At 44.9% G+C, this 20,431-nt stretch overlaps 1 protein-coding gene across 7 annotated transcripts in view; it reads right to left on the minus strand.

Annotated features, from left to right (window-relative positions):
- Positions 1-20,431, minus strand: part of ppfibp2b (PPFIA binding protein 2b) — a 92,369-nt gene that overhangs the window by 24,680 nt on the left and 47,258 nt on the right. For 6 of the 7 annotated variants that reach the window (XM_083655190.1, XM_083655189.1, XM_083655188.1 and 3 more), the window contains 3 exons: positions 14,980-15,066; positions 10,862-10,975; positions 1,461-1,610 (listed from right to left, as the gene is read on the minus strand). In XM_083655190.1, coding sequence (XP_083511316.1) covers positions 1,461-1,610; positions 10,862-10,975; positions 14,980-15,066 — 351 coding nt within the window. Of the gene's footprint in view, positions 1-1,460; positions 1,611-10,861; positions 10,976-12,466; positions 12,562-14,979; positions 15,067-20,431 lie in introns of those variants that run through there. The other variant, XM_083655192.1, reaches the window with a different exon arrangement.

Raw genomic sequence — 20,431 nt, forward strand, 5'->3', positions numbered from 1 at the left:
GCTCCTTACTGTCCTGGAAGGAATGTGGTTATTTTCCATTTTGCTCACAGACGGAGAAAAACACAGACAGTCTCACTTTCAGCATGTGTCTCCACATGTGCAGGTTGGACAAGGCTTCTGGTTCCTACAGCCTACTGTATTTGATGCTTCTGTGTTGCTAGTTTCAACAAGAGGGAAACACAAAGGTGGGGGAAAGAACAATGTATCCTCTGTTGACGTGTGACAGATTATTTAGGACACTTTAGTCCAAAAGCAACAGTTCTATGAGTATGTATGTACATGTTTAATATGGGACCACTTCCGTAACAGTGTAGTGGAGGGTAGACCCACCTAAACTCAATTTACTCACCTATTTATTAGCAGGAATAGGAATTTATGTTATGGCTGAAATCATCTTAAAGACATGAACATAGTGGGTTTTTTTTACCGCTACCTCATTGGTCCTAGTCTCGCTGGCCAGCCTCCTCTCCCTTCCGTCCGAGGAGTCTGGCGCCGCAGGTCTCCATAACTAGGATAAACCCTCCCCGCTCAACTCTGCTCTCCCATTTGAGCGACTGTTTCGTGGGCAGCCGGATGTCCGCTCCCGGCTGATTACAAGCTCTGTCATTGGCTCCGACCATGTCAATCAGAGCGGCTTCCGCTCCCTCCTCCCTGTGTGTCGCTGTAAACAGTGCCCTGCCGCCGCAGTGAAAACAACAACGCTAACTAGCTAGCAAGCTAACGGCAGAAACCTACACGCTAGCTCGTTGCTACACGCTGAAAACGCCAAGTTGAATTGTTTGAAACTATTTTCCAAGGGCACTGCCGCTAAGCGCCGCCCATTGCAATCCCACTATGGAGACCTGCGGCGCCAGACTCCTCGTACGGAAGGGAGAGGAGGCTGGCCAGCGAGACTACATTAGTCCCAACTGGGGAACTTCCACTTAGACACATGCAGCAAGGGCTCGATCGACATTCAATATATCACCATACAAAATGGTGCCAATACATATTGTGGCGCAGAAGAATGAATCACAATATCAGCTCATTTTATTCTGCTGCAGTAATCATAAATGAGACGCTCGACCATCAGTTTCACAAGCTCTCCACCCCAATGTATTACTTTCACTTTGTAATGACATTTCTTAAATTGTTGTTTGCACTCTAGCGAGCCAATGCCATCGCTCGAAAGATCTGTGGCTCAGAAATCAACGTCATTCTGCACAGTCAGACTCTGTTGTCACTGAACGCTTATTTATGACATTGTATTGTAGTTGTATTGAATTATGAAGCCTATATTGCGTATTGAATCATATTGTGAGAAATTATATTGTCCCAATCCCTACCTACTGTATGAATCAGGTTAAATACCAAAGCACCAGCAGTTTGCCTGTTCCTGGGAACAAAACAAGATTTCAGAAGCACTGGTTATGGGAACCGCACGCACGCACGCACGCACACACAGGTGTGTTGCACCATACCTCGGCCTTGTTACTGCTCTGTGCCGGGGGGTGGGCGTGCAGCGGGTCGGGGGGCGTCTCCTCCATGCCCACCAGCTTCAGCTTGAGGAACGACACCTCGTCCATCAGGTCCAGCTTCTGAGTCTCCAGAGAGGTCCTGCTCAGCAGCTCCTAAACACACACACACACACACACACACACACACACACACACACACACACACACACACACACACACAAAATACGTTAAGATACATGAACCAACACACAGAAACAGCAGGGGTACAGCTCCACTTTCCCATCCGAACCACACCTACATACACACTTCAAACACACACACACACACACACACACACACACACACACACACGCACGCACGCGCGCACGCACACACACACACACACACACACACACACACACACACACACGCACACACACACACACACACACACACACACAGCTACCGGAGTGCAGAGCGGTGAGAAGTCAGCATGCCGCTCGACTGGGTACAATGTTCTTCCCACACTGACAAACCAGGCTAGGCTGGGGGCCCAGACCCTGCATGGCTAAATATACTCTCTCTCTCTCTCTCTCTCTCTCTCACACACACACACACACACACACACACACACACACACACACATACACACACACACACACACACACACACACACACACACACACACACGTCACTCTCTCTCTCACACACACAAACACACACACACACACACACACATACACACACACACACACACGTCACTCTCTCTCTCTCTCTCTCTCTCTCTCTCACACACACACACACACACACACACACACACACACACACACACACACACACACACACACACACACACACACACACACACACACACACACACACACACACACACACACACACAGGCTAGGTTCTCTATTAATATATCCCTGTCTCTCTTTGGTATGGGAGGGAAAGAGAGAGAGAGAGAGAGAGAGAGACAGACAGAGAAAAACATAAAGTCCATTGACACTGACTATGAAAGGTGTGTGTGTGTGTGTGTGTGTGTGTGTGTGTGTGTGTGTGTGTGTGTGTGTGTGTGTGTCTCACACACACACACACACACACACACACTTATCTCTTTCCCAACTCTCTGTGCATGACAGTGCGTCTGGCCGTTGCTTTCGCTTCCCCATCCAAAACTACTAATCCCACTTTGCCTTTTCAAAACTGAACTCTCAGCTGAGGCCATGGCTGTTGAAATCTCTGGCTTCCAACTCCTTCGCCCTATTTACTCAATGCAGAAATGATCTTACTGTATCTTGTTTCACTTGAATTGTCCCAAAGCCAGACCCTACTGGAAACAACTGACAAAGCCAGACTCTACTGGAAACAACTGACAAAGCCAGACCCTACTGGAAACAACTGACAAAGCCAGACCCTACTGGAAACAACTGACAAAACCAGACCCTACTGGAAACAACTGACAAAGCCAGACCCTACTGGAAACAACTGACCATCTTGAAATAAGGAACATCAGTCCACTGGTGGAGGATAATGTCTCTTAATTTGAGAAGATTCCTGAAACAAGTTGATTTGTTTTGGGAAGCAAGTGATAATATCTCAGATTATTTTCCACTTCTTTTAAGATTTTTTTTTTAATCAATGCCAGATTGAGTGACAGTGAAATAGCCTGCTGGATTTAGTAGTTATGACATTTGAAGATGCATAGTGACCAGCCTGCTGTTTAGGATACTTGGAAATTAACTTGTTTAACTGTGTTTATTAAAGCAAAACATATTTGGCATATTATATAAATCTTTTTCTGTATGAATCTAACAATGGACATGCATGTGGGTCAAACTTAATGTGACCATCTGGAAGTGCAACTAATGTTGTACAACGCTAACGTAATATGACACTACTGCTGGTCCCATTCGCATCTATTGGTGAAACTACAAAAGTCATGCATGTACTTTATTCCATTTGCCTTACTTCCCAACTCTGCTTCGTCATTTCCCCCATATAATTTGCCTCAAAATGAAACTGAAATAAACCTGTCAGTACATAAGTAAAATAAAGCACAATACTTTTTAACACTTTTTACAATATGCAGATAATTTAACACTTTTTGACCAGAGGGCCACCGTACTCTCCAAACTGCAAGATCACATGGTCAATAAATTGTGTCAACACCGCAGCCACAGACAGACAGCTAAAACCCCATAATCACTCCAGCTCACCACGCACGCACGCACGCACGCACGCACGCACACACACACACACACACACACAGGACACACACAGGCACGCACGCACACAGACACACAGGCACAGAAAATCTGCTTAGTTATGGCAGTTGACAGTCCGTTTGCAATCTAACACCAGCGTTACTTGTAGCAGGATAAGCACCGCTCTTGAGGGGTAATGGTTGAGCTGGCTCGCAGCACATGACACATTAGCATCCCCTCAAAATTAAACATCATACTCTTACAAAATGATTGATAGCGGAATTAAAGGAAAAGCTCTACTCTCCATTCTCCATCTATTGCCTTTTTCTTTCTTTTTTTTTTACATCAAAATGACTGGTTATACACGACTACAGCATGTGGTAAATGTTAAATGAGGCCATTGAAGCCAAACATATTTGACTGGTACTCTAAGGCCAACAGAATAGGCCTTCAGCCAGAGGCAGAACTCGCCATCTTCGGTTGCTCGGACTCCTCTCTCGACTTCCCTACAGCTGTGCAACAATCTCTGACACAGGGGACAATTGTCGCCAAGAAACTCATTCTGCAGGAATGGAAGTCCCCCTCTCCACCCTGGTTGACAGACATGACCTCTGTTATATGGATGGAGAGACTCAGGTATCTGAGGACCAACCCACTTGGGAGAGTTCTAACCATTTGGGACCCGTTTCTGGCCTACCTTGACAAGGTTAGGGGCGATGGGTGACTCGCCTCTCATGCACCCCCTTGTGTGAGATCCCATACATAGCGTCTCTTGCGGGCACGTAGGCACCTTGTGTGGCTGGTGGCATCACATTGACATTGGAGTGTTGATATATGTTTTGTTTGTTTGTTTTTGTGTATAATGTATTTTCTTCTTTGCTTTCTTTTCTTTTCCCGTATCTGAGTTTGTTTGTTTTTGTTTGTTGTTGATCTGGAAATTACAAAATAAAATATTGAAAGAAAAGAATTAGGCCATTGAAACTTTCACATTGCCTCCCAACCCATTCAGCTGAGTGGGCGTTTCAGTGCATAAACTCACTGTCACAAGCTGCAGGGCATGCAGGTGCATCTGGACACAAACTAAACCAGTAGATTGACCTCGATACATCTGTTGCAACACCACAATATGGTCACAACCGTTCACAGCTGATCCGATAAATATCCATGTCATTTGGGGGTCTAATCGGCTGTCACTAACAGCTTTGTAACTTTTAGACTGAAGAAAAATCCGGTAGTTTGTGGATATACTGTACTGGGGTTTTGGGCCAATTTAAAAGGGGCTTAAGTGATAGTTTATTTATTTAATTGATTATGTTTCATAACACCCAGATGATGGCTGCAGCTACAGTAAAGTGTTTCTCATTGTGTCTCTCCAGTCTCACCACGTAAACATTTATGCATTTTTGGTGCATGACCCTTTTGAAAGTCTCACTAACTGAAACCGCAATCAAAATCAAAATTAATCTATTCTATTTTTTAAGGATAGTAGTAGTAGTAGTGGTGGTGGTGGGGAATTGAAGTCTGTCAAAATGGATCTACTCCACTATATGACGTAATTTCTCTAGAATCATTGCTGCTTTAGAATCATTGCCACTTCCTTGCCAGGAAGTAATTAATAATAACAGTTTCCTGGTTTTGAGATGTTTATGAAAGCTAAAATTGACTGACGCACTGTGTGTGTGTGTGTGTGTGTGTGTGTGTGTGTGTGTGTGTGTGTGTGTGTGTGTGTGTGTGTGTGTGTGTGTGTGTGTGTAACCATGGCACTGTAACACATGTACGTAATAGTGGTGCATAATGTCTTTCTGTCTTCCTCAGAATAACGACAGTCTATTTCTATGACTACATGAGTGGGAGGATTCCCTCTACCATGAGAACAGTGTGTGTGTGTGTGTGTGTGTGTGTGTGTGTGTGTGTGTGTGTGTGTGTGTATGTGTGTGCTGACTCAGGCCTAATTCTCTATTAGTTAGGGTTCCCACATTAAGCAGCCCTTCGGCACTGACACAAGCTGTTACATGGCTGGATGGACACACACACACACACACACACACGCACACACGCACACACGCACACACGCACACACACACACACACACACACACACACACAGACACAGGAACAGGACTTACGTACTGTGGCCAGACATGATGTCACCTTCAACATGCTTCAAATTAGCTTTATAACTATTTATGGAGGAGATTTAGGAGGCACGACTTTGGGTGATGATAATTACTCTAAGAGGCTGACACAATAGCACACATCATCTTAGGCCACACCCACACACACAGAACGCAGACAAGCGTTATCTTTCTCCACACTCCACACTGAGCCGTCCCATATCACACAAGGTATTTGACCAGGGCTCATTAACTGTGAAATGGGACCAAGCCACAAACCTGGACAGCAGCTGCAGATCGGTGCAGCCAAGTCCAATAAAATCTACTACCCTCCAGTCATGAGTCACGCAGCACTGTAAGATAAGGGAACTGCTAGGAACAGCGAGCGGGTGGTGGAGAAATGTTATGAAAACAGCTGTGGGTACAAAGAACTCACATACTGTAATTCACAGTAGCCTACTGTACTGATGGGACACAAACAATGCTATTTCTCAAGTAGAAGTTGAGTAATTTGTGCTTTTATTTAGTTTACTTTTTAAAAAGACGTTATCCTCGAAGTACAGTGAATCAGTGATACAGAACATGCAAATTTTGGAAAATGCAGGATAGCAGGGGCATCACTGATGATGTCATAGACATTGTGACATTATCACTGATGATGTCATAGACATTCACTGATGATGTCATAGACGATGATGTCACAATGTCTATGACATCATCAGTGACATCACAATTGCCTCGAGTGTGACCAAAACGTGACCAAAACTGCAGAACCTCCCTTTTATATAAAGGATTGGCATGAACACACACACACACACACACACACACACACACACACACACACAATCTCCATGCCAAATTTCAGCATCTTAGGATGTAAACTGTGCCCGCTAAAGGGTGGGGAACTTTTAATGGGCCGACCAACTGACTGACCGAGCGATTTTGACTCCCAGCATTGCTTTTGTAACACTGCATATATGGATTCCGATATGGGACTAGATAAACGTCAAAGCCCCATGGGGGGGATTTATTTTGGGGCTTTGGCTTTCTAACCTGGGTGTTGACAGCGAAGAGGACAAAGAGTCTGTTGATGAGCGGAGACAGAGGCTTGATTCTGCCATGGGGAGAGTTGTGGCTGTGTTGTGTACAGCCTGACAGGCAGCTGATGAGACTGCCTCCATGGGGAGTGTTGTAGAATGGAATTTATAAAGTATCAATAACATTCTTCTCCCGCAGGTATGGGCTGGTATAGTCTACCTGCTATGGCTTATTGATTATGAAATAAAGCCAATGTAACTTAAATGTTCTCTATAATCTGTCTGGTAATGTTCTGAATGTCTGCAGTGAAGTTAAATATCTTGGTCACGTGATCACAGACCAACTGACAGATGACGAGAACATTTATCCTCTGTGTCGTATGTTGTATGTGCGAGCAAATGTATTGTCACGTAAATTTGGTTGTTGCACTGATGGAGTGAAACTGACTCTGTTTACAGCGTACTGTTCACCTTTGTACACTGCACATCTGTGGTTGAACTATAAAAAAGCCAGCCTTCAGAGACTGCAAGTGGCATATAATGATGCTCTGAGAATACTGCTAAAAAGGCCCAGATGGACTAGTGCGAGTGAGATGTTTGTGAGTGCTGGAGTGAACACACTGCAAGCTGTCTTGAGAAATGTAATGTACAGGTTTATCTGTCGGCTAAATGATTCTGAAAATCAACTTGTGGTGGTGCTGGTGAACATTGCGTACAGTGCCACACGCTGCACGTCTCAGCTTTGGGAGCACTGGTATAGGTGTCTTTTAAAATAAGTCACTAGACTATTTTTATTTTGTGTTTTCTTTTAATTTTCTTTGTATTATGTGTATTTGACTGTATTTTTGTATGGACCTTGAGTCTGCAATAAAGTCTATCTATCTATCTATCTATCTATCTATCTATCTATAAGGGAGAGTTGTGGCTGTGTTGTGTACAGCCTGACAGGCAGCCTCAGTCACTGACGTCAAACACAACAATTGGAACCATGTGAACGCACTCAGGGTTCAATGATGCAGTCATGGCTGACCTACAGTCTCCAGGTAGTCTGACTCAACAGTCATGGCTGACCTACAGTCTCCAGGTAGTCTGACTCAACAGAAGTAGGCTAAGCTTTGTCATTGGTGCTGTCCATTTCAGACGGAGCGGGAGGGGATTCAGCATGTTTTCAAAGTACCTGTCGCTTCATGAAACAACAACAAACTGCGAGCTAGCAACCTACACGCTGACTGAACATGGCAGGTTTGACACGATCGACATACGTTTTACTCTTTTATATGCTGTTTTCTTTTGTGGGGATTTAGCAATTTGGTTCCACCAAAACAAGTCCCGCCCCAACGCTATTTCGCAAGGCCCATGATTGTGATTGGTTTATACTTTAAACCAATCACAGGTAGGCTGAATATACTGCGATAGCTATGAAAGCACTGAAAACGATTCAATTTCCAACATAATATACTGTATCTGTGAACCAGGATTTTCTGCTAAAAACAAGCTGTCAAGATTTTTCTTAGTTCCTGGAATGTTGACATTTTGGAAATGTAAGTTTTTTTTTAACCATCAGAGCAAGTGTTTGCGGGGTGAATGTATCCAATATATTCCAACTATCCATTCAAGATTTTATTATATTATATATACACCAGTATTCCATCTATTACCTAAATCTATGTCTACCAAGCCACAAGTCAAGTCACACATCTGCACACATTTCAAATCAATCACTGATCAATTGGACATATCCCTAATTTAAAACAGCAGTTTTGGGCACTAATCTGATAGTGCTAATCGGCTGTCATAACCATCATTTCACCAGTAGTTCCCTGTTCAAAATCTGTCTTGGGAGGAGTCATTTTGTTTTGTCTGCACAGGTAAAACCTAGACAAACTTTAGTAGCCCACATACCCATATTCCCCTCAATACAGCACCTTAGTATACCAGCGCTAAGAAAGCTACCCACTAGTAGATCAAAGATAGACTGAATGTTTACATAGTTTTTAAGCATAAAGTATCATATTAATGTCTATTCTTGTATGTTGATCTTTTGTATAACATTTGTCACTTGGCAACAATAAAGAGCAGCTTTAAAACATACAAAGCGCTATATAGAATGGGAGTAGCAGACCAATCCACTCTTCACTGTCTCAGCTCATTTTGTTAGATGAGTCATGTAATAACAGGAAGAAACACAGAGACGTTGAGCTTTGACCTCTCAAGCCTACTTGTTCTCATCTTCTGCGTTAAAGCCATTGTGAAACTGGACAGGTGAGTCAGAGGTCAACAGCACACAGGTGCAGTCATGCTGTGAATCAAACACTGCCACTCCTCTATTGACTCATTTACAGCGCTATGCCACTTCTCTACTATTCAACTGCTCCTATCTACACTCAGGGACAGAGACGTTCAATCAGTACCATGCTACCAACACTTTTTTCTCTCGCTTTCTCTCCCATTTTCTCAACCCCACTCTGTCTGCCGATCTGGGAAGAGCCGTAGACTAGCACATGCTTCCTCCGATACATGTGCAGTCGCCCGCCGCTTCTTTTCACCTGACAACCGGCAGGACATAGCGCATGGCAGGATCAGGCTATTGCCCATAACCTTAAATTGACAGCTTCCAGGTGTGAATGTGTGTGTGAATGTGAACAGGGCGCTCCTGAAAAAGAGAGCATTGCTCTCAGTGAGACTCCCCCTGTATAAATAAAGGTTAACCATTCAAAATGAATCAAATGTTAACAGTGTCTTCATACAGCATCCTTGATCACGTATATAAACAGAGGGAAATTTGAATTCCTATCATATGGGACCTTTCAAAACAGTTTAAAGCCTTTTCCAACAGCTGTTGATGTCTTGAACCTGAATGGCCCCACTTTACTTCTTTAATAATTCTTCTTTAACACATTCACTGCCAGCCATTTTTTTTTTACTGTAGGTAGCTTCTGCCAAGCCGTTTTTTGAGGATTCTGGCTCATTTTACAAGAGCCGAGGATAATTTTCTGCTTGGACTTTGTGAACACGAAGTTCACAAAAGTACTAATAGAATGTGTGCTTTCTCTGTCTAAAAGAGTTAGTTTGTAGAGTTAGTAGTTATGTAGATATTAGCCGTTGAGTACAGCATGGTTTCAGTGTCTGAGACAGGAAGCTGAGATAATCACAGTTTTGTGAAATTCAATCAAACAGGCAGAACAGTCACTTTAACCATTTATTTTTGGCATCAGTGAGAGATCAGACATCTGAACAATATAGTTCTGAACACCCTCTCCCTTAAACTCCTCCCTCCGTGGGCGTGTCTGGTGGCGTTTGTCACAAGCCAGTTTCTCCTGCCTGTCTGAGCAGTGAGCAGCCTCCCTCTCTGGCGGCCCCTCGTCGGCGAGTGTGGCGAGTGTGGACTGTGGATAGGACTCAATCGTTTCTTGGATTTTCGGTTGAGAGCTTTGATGAAGCTTTGTGCGATTCTAGGCTTTATGCTGCCCACCCAGTCTATTTTTGGAACCCACCCGCCCGTGTGCAGCAGCGTGAAAGCGTTTTCGCCTACAGTATGAGAATGAGGCTCGTTCGTTTCTGGGTTTTCGGAATGCGTGCGATTCTGGCCTTTCTGCGGGTGTTTCAAAGTGTGTTTCACCCATAATCTATTATGCAAATTTGCAATCCCCCACGCCAGCACCGCTCTCCGCTCTCGGTGTGCTGCTCTGCTGGCGCGGCCGCTCTCGGGCGAGTCTGGTGACTGATGACTGTAAAATCGCCCGCGGCTGTTTTTGGTTGCCTTTCTCTCTGTCGGGAGAGCACTGTCGCCACTTAGTTGGTCGGTAAAATAGATTATACTAATTCAATACTTCCAATATTTTTATAGGAGACGTGGGGGGCATTGATCCACGTAGCACCGTCAAAAAAAATATATTTTTTTTTTGACGAGTCAACTCGTCATTGGCAGTGAACGGTTGGATTGTGTTTGACGAGTCAACTCGTCATTGGCAGTGAACATGTTAATAATTCATAATTCTGGGTGTAGGTGTGTAAATTGCTTGTCTGGCAGTGTGGGTCTGTTTCTGCATTGCATTGTGTGCGTCTCACCTGCTGCAGCATCTCCTCAGTGGAGACCAGTTTGTGATGGTGTTCCACCAGAGATGTTTCTAGATCTCTGATCTTCTCTCCCTGGGCCTCCACCTGGTCTGTCAGAACGCTCACCTAATGGGTGACACACATGCAGACAGTATTAGGACAAACACACACATTCACACAGAGTTCGGATGGACAGACACACTAACAGAATGTAACAGCATAGCTTGAGCACACACACACACACACACACACACACACACACACACACACACACACACACACACACACACACGATCATAGCGGTGCACATGCAGACACAGGTGCACACACATACAAATGCAAAAATACACACACAGCTCTGCACAGAGGGACAGTGATGCTATTGTTTGCCACATTCTCTTTCTCTCTCTCACACATGCGCACGCACGCACACACACACACACACACACTTTTATAATACACCTCATACACACATTTCCAAGACTTTCTCCGTACACAAACACACATTCATTCTGACATTCTTCAACACCGAAACAACCTGCGTTTCTTTCGAGATTCCCCCCCCCCATTTTCTCCTCAATTGTCAAGGACCATGCTTCCTCCGACACATGCGCAGTTGCCAGCCGCTTCTTTTCACCTGACAGCGGGGAGCTTCCCTGGCAGGACGTAGCATGTGGGAGGATCACGCTATTCCCACCAGTTCCCTTCCGCCCCAAACAGGCACCCCAACTGGCCAGAGGAGGCGCTAGTGCAGCGACCAGGACACACACCCTTAATCCGGCTTCCCATCCGCAGACACAGCCAATCGTGCATGTATGGACGCCCGACCAAGCCGGAGGTAGCAGGGGGGCGCGAACCTGCGACCCTCGTGTTGGTAGGCAGGGAATCTACCGCTACACTACCCAGACGCCCGAAACAACCTGCATTTAACAGCACTCCAGCATATTCACACAGACACAGACACACACACGTGCACACACACACACACACACACACACACACACACACACACACACACACACACACACACACACACACACACACACACATCCTCCTAAACTGCGCTAAATCCCTCTGACAGTAGCTCGGCTTCACTGACTTTCACCCTGAAAGCAGATCCTGCCTGCCTGCCTGCCTGCCTGCACTCTGGAGACGAGAGAAACCACCGTTCTTTCAGACACTGATTGTGTTAAAGTGCAGATGATAGCATCAGCATGTTTCTGATGATTATCTGTTAAACATAAGAGACAATCTACCCTCTGTGCTACTTATCACTAACTTATATCTTGTCTCTCGCACGCTTTAATAATGAATCATGTCAAGTCGAGTGAAGCCAACAGTGAAGTGAAAGTAGCTTACGTTACTGATTTTGCTAGTATAAGAACATTTCTTGTTAGTATATTTAAGAAATCTTTAGTATAAATATCTATAATGCAAATCTTAAATTGACTTTGTCCACATATAGCAACAAAAATGCCACTTCAAACAAATAAACGAATCTAAGTAAGTAATGCTGCAATGCCACAAAGCCATTAGCTTTAATATTAGCTTTAATGGAAATGTATAACGTCCTAATGTTAAAGAGAATGAGCCGATGTAACAAAGTCAGGTTCTTACCTCTGCCACGCGCCACTGCTGAGCTATACACACACACACACACACACACAAACACACACACACACACACACAAACAAATGGAGGTGAAAGTTCCCCGCCGGGCTACATAAGTCAGTATGAGCACTGAGCATGTGTACGGTCACACAACACACACACACACACACACACACACACACACACACGCACACACACACACACAAGCAAGAGAACACCTCACCTACAAGAGAGCCGTGAAGGAGAACCAGGCAAAGTAAAGCAAAGCACGATACAGGGGTGGGGGGTGGACACACCTGTCAACAGCCAATTAAATCGTCTGTCAGGAAACACAAGCCCCGGTCACCTTGGCTATCGACCAATCAGAGCAAAAGTCAAACTGAAGCTGGAGGAATGTGTAATAAGTATGTGTGTGTGTGTGTGTGTGTGTGTGTGTGTGTGTGTGTGTGTGTGTGTGTGTGTGTGTGTGTGTGTGTGTGTGTGTGTGTGTGTGTGTGTGTGTGTGTGTGTGTGTGTGTGTGTGTGTGTGTGTGTGTGTGTGTGTGTGTGTGTGTGTGTGTGTGTGTGTGTGTGTGAGACCGGTGGTGAGGGGGCCACAGGAATGAGATATGGGTTTTGCAACACCTTTACAAACAAGAGCCACCAGGCGGGTGATGCGCGCTTTTCTGCCAGCCTCTGTGAACTTCCTCAAATTACAAAACAAATGCACCTCTCTCTCTTTCTGTCTGTCTCTCTCTTTCCGTCTCTCTCTCTCTGTCTGTGTCTCTCTCTCTCTCTCTCTCTGTCTGTGTCTCTCTCTCTCTCTTTCTCTCTCTCTCTCTCTCTCTGTCTGTGTCTCTCTCACTCTCTTTCCCCCTCTCTCTCTCTCTCTCTCTGTCTGTGTCTCTCTCTCTCCCTCTCTGTCTCTCTCTCAGCTGAAGAGAGCTTGAGGAACCGTTCGAGGCTCAGTATGAAGTGATGTAAGAGCAGAGAGACAGAAACAGCTCAGAGCCTCTTGACATCACACAGTGCAGTCAGAGACATGTAATCTGTAGCTCCGCCCCGTCTGCTTTCTGGGGGCAGTTCGCATGCAGAACCGGTGTCTCGCAAAACATCGACGCATTTGCGGAGAAACATATTAATCACTTAGAAACAAACATAACCTGTTAATAGGACGTGTTTCATCCGGCCCCGGCGGCTAGAGGTCTTTCCCCCAGTGATAAACCCGACTCCCGAGGCTACGTTACAGAGCCTGCTGGCTGCTGATGACTTCACACAAGTTCACAGTATCAAGCGGACCACTTCCGGGTAGGAAAAACTATTGTAAAATAAACCACAGCTATAAATTTTGTTTGGAGCATATCAGCTTCATGCTCTGTGTTAGGACTATGATAAATGGCATTGCCGGTACCAAATAAAATTCTAATAATAAATGTAGGCGTGTCTGCTGCCGGCGGTTCTCGCCGTGCTCGGCGACACAGTTTCTGACAGTGAAATTCCCAGACGTTTGGTGGCACAGCTCACCAAACGTCTGGGAGCCGAGACTAACATCACACAGTGCAGTCAGAGATATGTAATCTGCAGCTCCGCCCCCTCCAGCTCGCCATGACATCACACAGTGCAGTCAGAGACATGTACTCTGCAGCTCCGCCCCCTCCAGCTCGTCATGACATCACACAGTGCAGTCAGAGACATGTAACCTGTAGCTCCGCCCCCTCCACCTCACCATGACATCACACAGTGCAGTCAGAGACATGTACTCTGCAGCTCCGCCCCCTCCAGTTACTGTAAACGCCGGTGCTAAACACATGCTCAGGCAGAGCCGTGGTGTCCGGACATGTTTGTTGTGGAACAACATGGAATGACTGAAAGTACTACTAGGATTACACTCTCTGGGTAATAACATGTTTTTCCAGTGTGACATACTAATTATTTTAAAACCTGGTTCATTCACTTGTGATGCTGTACATAAAACTAAGTCGGTAAAATCCAGGTAAAGTCTATTCAAGTCATACAGGTTTGCTGTACAAAACATTAGCAACACACACATAAGACTTCCCAGATGTGTTGCTGTGTTTTGATGTCTGGTGGTTCTGTAATGCTGGTCCTCTTTGTGGACACTAAGCACATGAGATGATGAGCACAGCAGTGTCAAAAAGAACACACACATACATGGAGAGTAGAGCGTAATACTTTTTCCTTTTTTGCAATGCGTTATTAGTTACTGTTTGAAATTAGAATGTCGCTACTTTGTTGTTCTTGCATACTGTTTGATTTATGTTATATTATTCTGTTAAAACATGCAAGACAATCTGCTTAAAAGACTGCTTGACATACAGTAAATGAGACAAGGCAAACCCACGCACACGCGCGAACCAAAAACACACACACACACACACACACACACACACACACACACACACACACACACACACACACACACACACACACACACACACACACACACACACACACACACACACACACACACACACACACACACACACACACACACACACACACTCACACACAGTCCTGACCTGTAGCACCAGAGACTCCTTGTCCCCCTCTAGGCGGAGCAGTCGTTCTTGGTAGGTTTCATTGTTGACCGGGGAACAGAGGTTCACCTGGACAAAACACAGAGCAGAGATAGGTTAAGGTATGGTATCTGGGGCTCTACTGTAAGTAAAATACAGCCATGTTATCCAAACAGCCATATTATATTTGAGCTTATAGACACTAGGCATCACTACTGCCCCCTGTAGTTTCTACCTGATTTTAAACAGTCTATGGTTTCTACTCATTGTCTGAAGCTCCAGACTGCACACTGGGATGATCATCACAAGATATTTAGCTTCTAGCCTCCAGCTTTAGCAGTTACAATCACACATTAGACATCCTGTAGTCCCACATGTGCAGTTGCCAGCTGCTTCTTTTCACCTGACAGGGGGAGCTTCACCAACAGGACGTAGCACGTGGGAGGATCACGCTATTCCCACCAGTTCCCTTCCACCCCGACCAGGCGCCCCGACCGACCAGAGGTGGCGCTAGCGACCAGGACACATCCCCCCAATCCGGCTTCCCACCCTCAGGTACACCCGACCAAGCCGGAGGTAACACGTGGATACGAACCTGCGACCCTCATGTTCGGAGGCAGGGAATCTACCGCTATACTACCCCGCTGAGGTTGCCTTTTAATTTACCAAAACGTGGCATAAAGATACATGACGGTTCTGTCGGTTGGCATGAAATCAAACCGGTTTAAGGTCGTACACCGGACCGGACAAACCGGAAATCGACCCATGCCTAGTATCTATGTACTTGCCCTACGTCCTGTAACAGGAGCCCCTTAGCATAAGGATTTCACACATGCATACTTGTACAATGGTCGGAGTGACAATAAATATCTTGAATCTCTAGGAACGGAGTCTAGGAAAGCCAACCAAAGCTAATACAATCAAGCATGTCATCCTTCATGATCTCTGCAAGGCTGAGTTCACTGAGTTCACAGAATGTATACATACCATGAGACCATATGGACTCATTAATGTAGTGAAGGAGAAGGAAGGAGGGGGCCAAAGACAGAAAGAGTACGAGAAAGCTCTAGCGTAACCACCATATTTGGACTGCAGTGCTCATACAGTATCACACTTTCTCTTCCATCTCAAACCCCAAGCACAACTGTCCTTCACTTTGAAATGAGATACAACTAAAGGCAGTTTGTGCCTGATATCATATCATATCATATTTCTGCAAGAGCATTACAGTATGATGAATCAGCAAATACTAAGTTGAGTCGCTACTTAGTACTTACTGTACTGTTTGATATAAAGTAACTAAATCATTCACTCTTAACTTTAACGCCTTAGAACGAACAGGAACAAATCCATTTCAGTCTATACAAATGATTGTACTTGATTCCTGGAATGTTTTTCTTTTTGCCCCGTGACAAAGTCATTTGATTTGTTAGTCTACTAATCCCCAAAGATCATTTGTGGGACAAGTCAGGAAGTCTTTGCAATTTACTATGATTGCGGATATTCCCATCGGACAAGGGAGATTCAGTGGAATTGCAGGGAGGTGAGACCGAAGAGGCAGATGAGGCGAATAGAGGGAGAGAGAAACAGAGAGAGAGAGAGAGAGAGAGAGAGAGAGAGAGATTGTTCCCTCAGGCTGGTGGAGATACAGTCGGATTTTAAACACGTGTCTCACACGATTCTGTGGTTTTTCACAGCAGATCAAATCATACTGATTTATAATGTGGCCGTGTCATCACATAACACCTCCAGATCTACCACTAGACTCCTGACTCCAATAGTATTTCCCTTATCATTTGCTTTCATTTGTTGTCAGCTATTTTCTACATCTACAGCTGTTTGTTCTCAACTGACACTTTGAAATGAGAGACAACAGAATGCAGTGCGAGACGGTTTGCGCCTGATAGTCTGCTTTCAAGCAGTCTAATATTTCTACAATGGCATTACACCCAGCAGTATGTGGAATATAGTCTCAAAACAAAGATACACAAAGTGAACAAGTCATTCACTCAGTGTAACTTTAAATCCATAGCACAGAATTCACAGGAATTTGGGGTTATACTGCATGTGTTTGTTTCATCAGTACGGATCTAAGCTGTAGGGGTGTCAATGGGAAAAGTCACTGGGTTGAGTTTTTGCTCACAGCTTCTTTGAAAGCTGTGCAGTGTCCTGAGTGTTTCTGTGGGCAGCAGAGTGGGTGGGACCCCTCAAGACAAATCTGATCGCAGTGCCTAAGAATGCATGACAGCATGCGCGACACCGCCCGCATTTAATTATGTTAGAAAGCATGTCTTCTGCACTGTGCAACAGTTACTGTACAACAGTTACTGTGCAACAGTTACTGTACAACAGTTACTGTACAACAGTTACTGTGCAACAGTTACTGTACAACAGTTACTGTACAACAGTTACTGTACAACAGCCACTGTACAACAGTTACTGTACAACAGTTACTGTACAACAGCCACTGTACAACAGTTACTGTACAACAGCCACTGTGCAACAGTTACTGTACCTCAGTTACTGTACAAGAGTTACTGTACAACAGCCACTGTGCAACAGTTACTGTACCTCAGTTACTGTACAAGAGTTACTGTACAAGAGTTACTGTACAACAGTTACTGTACAACAGTCACTGTACAACAGTCACTGTACAACAGCCACTGTACAAGAGTCGCTGTACAACAGTTACTGTACAAGAGTCACTGTACAACAGTTACTGTACTTGCTGTAATAGGGATGAAGAAGTCAGGTAAAATCCATATTCCTTAAAACAGTGGTTCACAATCTTCTGCAGACGTACGTACGTACGTACGTAAATCCATACAAATTATATTTGTCACTGAACTGCTGGTGTTTGGGTTTGACCTCTTTTTCCTTTTGTCACCGGGCTCCTCTGAACCTGAATCCACATTGAGAGGACGTGGCGTTTGAGCCATCCATCAATGTTTGCTAGCTAGTTGGAGTGCGTGCAGTTTGGACCTGCGTGAACGTGACGTGAGTAGTAGCATAGCAGTTGACACCTGCAGGGAGGGAGAACTAGTTGTGGCGTGCCGTGCATATACCATTTTAGCAATGGGCTTATGAAATGACTTGGAATTATTTTTTCTTATTTTGGGAAATATATAATAATAATAATAATAATAAATATCCCCGCAATCTTTCCATGAACATCCATGTAATAAAACATCTAAAAGCAAAAATCGCATCAGATGGGGGACCCTGGGACAAAATCTAACCCCAATTTCACTACGCCGAGACGAAGGTGCAGCTCAAAACGGAGCAAACCCTCTCTGGTAATAAAAACAACATTCTGGAGAATAGGTTCAGCCGTATTGCTCTTATAGTGGTGAGAGTTCACTGGATTTGGCCGTGGAGGGTGTGTCTGAGACACTCAGCTTAGGTAGTCTCCAGCTCTACAGCCGTGTTTCTAAATCCAATTCAAAGCCAGGTCCAATTCAATTTGACACACAGCATGTTTTCACAGTGTGACCATCGACGATCCCAGACAGTCTGGAAGGTGACTTTGACTCAGGTGTGGTGCATCAAAAGTAAGAGCTGGATTTGTTTGCAAACTCTTCTTGCTTTTTCTTGGATTTTGCAACCATTTAATGTATCTTTTGTTTCACGAATGGATCTTACAGCAAAATAAAGGTTAAAGACCGCCTATTTTTCTTCTTCTTGTCCCACTCCCTATAGGTGGATGTTTGAGCTTCACTGTGTTTGAGCTTCATTGTGCACAACTTTGACACTAGAAGGATGTTTTCTCACATTCGTCTGCTGAAAGTGGAAAGTTTCTCTGTGCTCATTGAAAATCCAATTTACTACGAGCAGGATTTGTAACATCACAAATAGCTTGGAAGCCAAGTCTGGTCCAATATTCCATTGACACAAGTGTGATGCAGAAACCTCAGTCTCCAGTGCACATGCACTCAAGAATTGGGAGAGCAACATGTGATAACTCTAGACCTAGCAGCAACAAACTAGCACATGCACACACACACGCATACACCAACACACACACACACACACACACACACACACACACACACACACACACACACACACACACACACACACACACACACACACACACACACACACACACACACACACACACACACACACACACACACACACACACACACACACACTCCAGTGCTCCATTACCACATGACAAAACGTACCTAACAGATTAAGGATGAACAAGAAACAAGACACCCTGCCAATCCCGAGGCAGGAAGCAGGCAGAGCACATGTCTACACATTTCTGTCACCTGACCTGACCTCCACTCAACAGTGCAGAGCTGTGTAGCCACTGTCACTCCAAATGTGACGCGGGTCATCCCACTAATGTGTTGCTGTGGCAGCTCTGTTTGGACAGCAGGGTCATTCTTAGGTCACACATAATATGGATAACGCCAGAGAAAGCTTTAGTCCATTTATTCTAAACGCAGATCGCTGCCTAAAAGGCCTCTTTGGAACGGAACATGGTTTAATCCACTGGGGACTTTGTACTTCCTGTTGATCTGCTGTGTCAGTTGTGTTGAATTTTAAAATGTACTAAAGTGGGTTGAAAACAGCAGGATGTCTTGTTTCCCAGGTGACACTGTGAGACATGTGAGAAACACCTAAAGTCCCGGACACACGGGGCCGACGGTCGGCCCTCGGTGAGCGTCTGTGGCCCTGGTCCTTACGCTGTGTCCCGCATCGTTGCCTCTAGTCGAAATCACTCTGATTGGCTGGTGATCAGCTTAAGCGAATCAGTGCACACGAAGAGAGGGCATGCACAAAACGGGCATGCATTTTTTTACTTCATCTCATCTGATCATTCCAATGCACTCATATTTTCACAACGACGTGGCCAAGAGCTGACATATGCCAGTGTCTCTTGCAACTTTTTATCAGACATATTCTCTTAGCTATATTATGAAACCGTCTCTAAGTGGTGAGCGAGAGTGGTGTAAGCAAACTGCTGCTTTATTTCATGTAGGTATCATGTGAACGGTTTGTATATCTGCAGTCTCACACAGGCACAGTACAGTACGTACTGTACTGTAGTTGACCGTCGGCTGCAGTCTTTGCGATGTGTTCAAGTGCAACTTATTGACCCCGACATACGAGACGCTACAGTCGGCGTTCGTTGCCGCTAGTTCTTTGCCGTGGGTTTGGTGTGTGTGGGCCTTAACAGAAATCACTAGAGTCAAAAACGATCCACAATGCTACATGATATGACTGCTGGCAACAACTTTAAGGATGGGGGGGGGTCTTTGAAGGGAAAACAACATTATGCCACAGCCAATGAACTGGCTAGGAAATGCATGTGACATCATGGGAATACTATGAATAGAAGTCATAAAAAAAACAAAAAAACAAAAACGAAACGTTACATCTCACTGCCGTTAGGGGCCGCCAATGTGCAAAAGTTGCCTTGTGCAGCTTCATGAAAGTGGAG

Source organism: Poromitra crassiceps, assembly GCF_964638095.1.
Source record: "Poromitra crassiceps genome assembly, chromosome: 18".
NCBI classification, from domain to species: Eukaryota; Metazoa; Chordata; class Actinopteri; order Beryciformes; family Melamphaidae; genus Poromitra; species Poromitra crassiceps.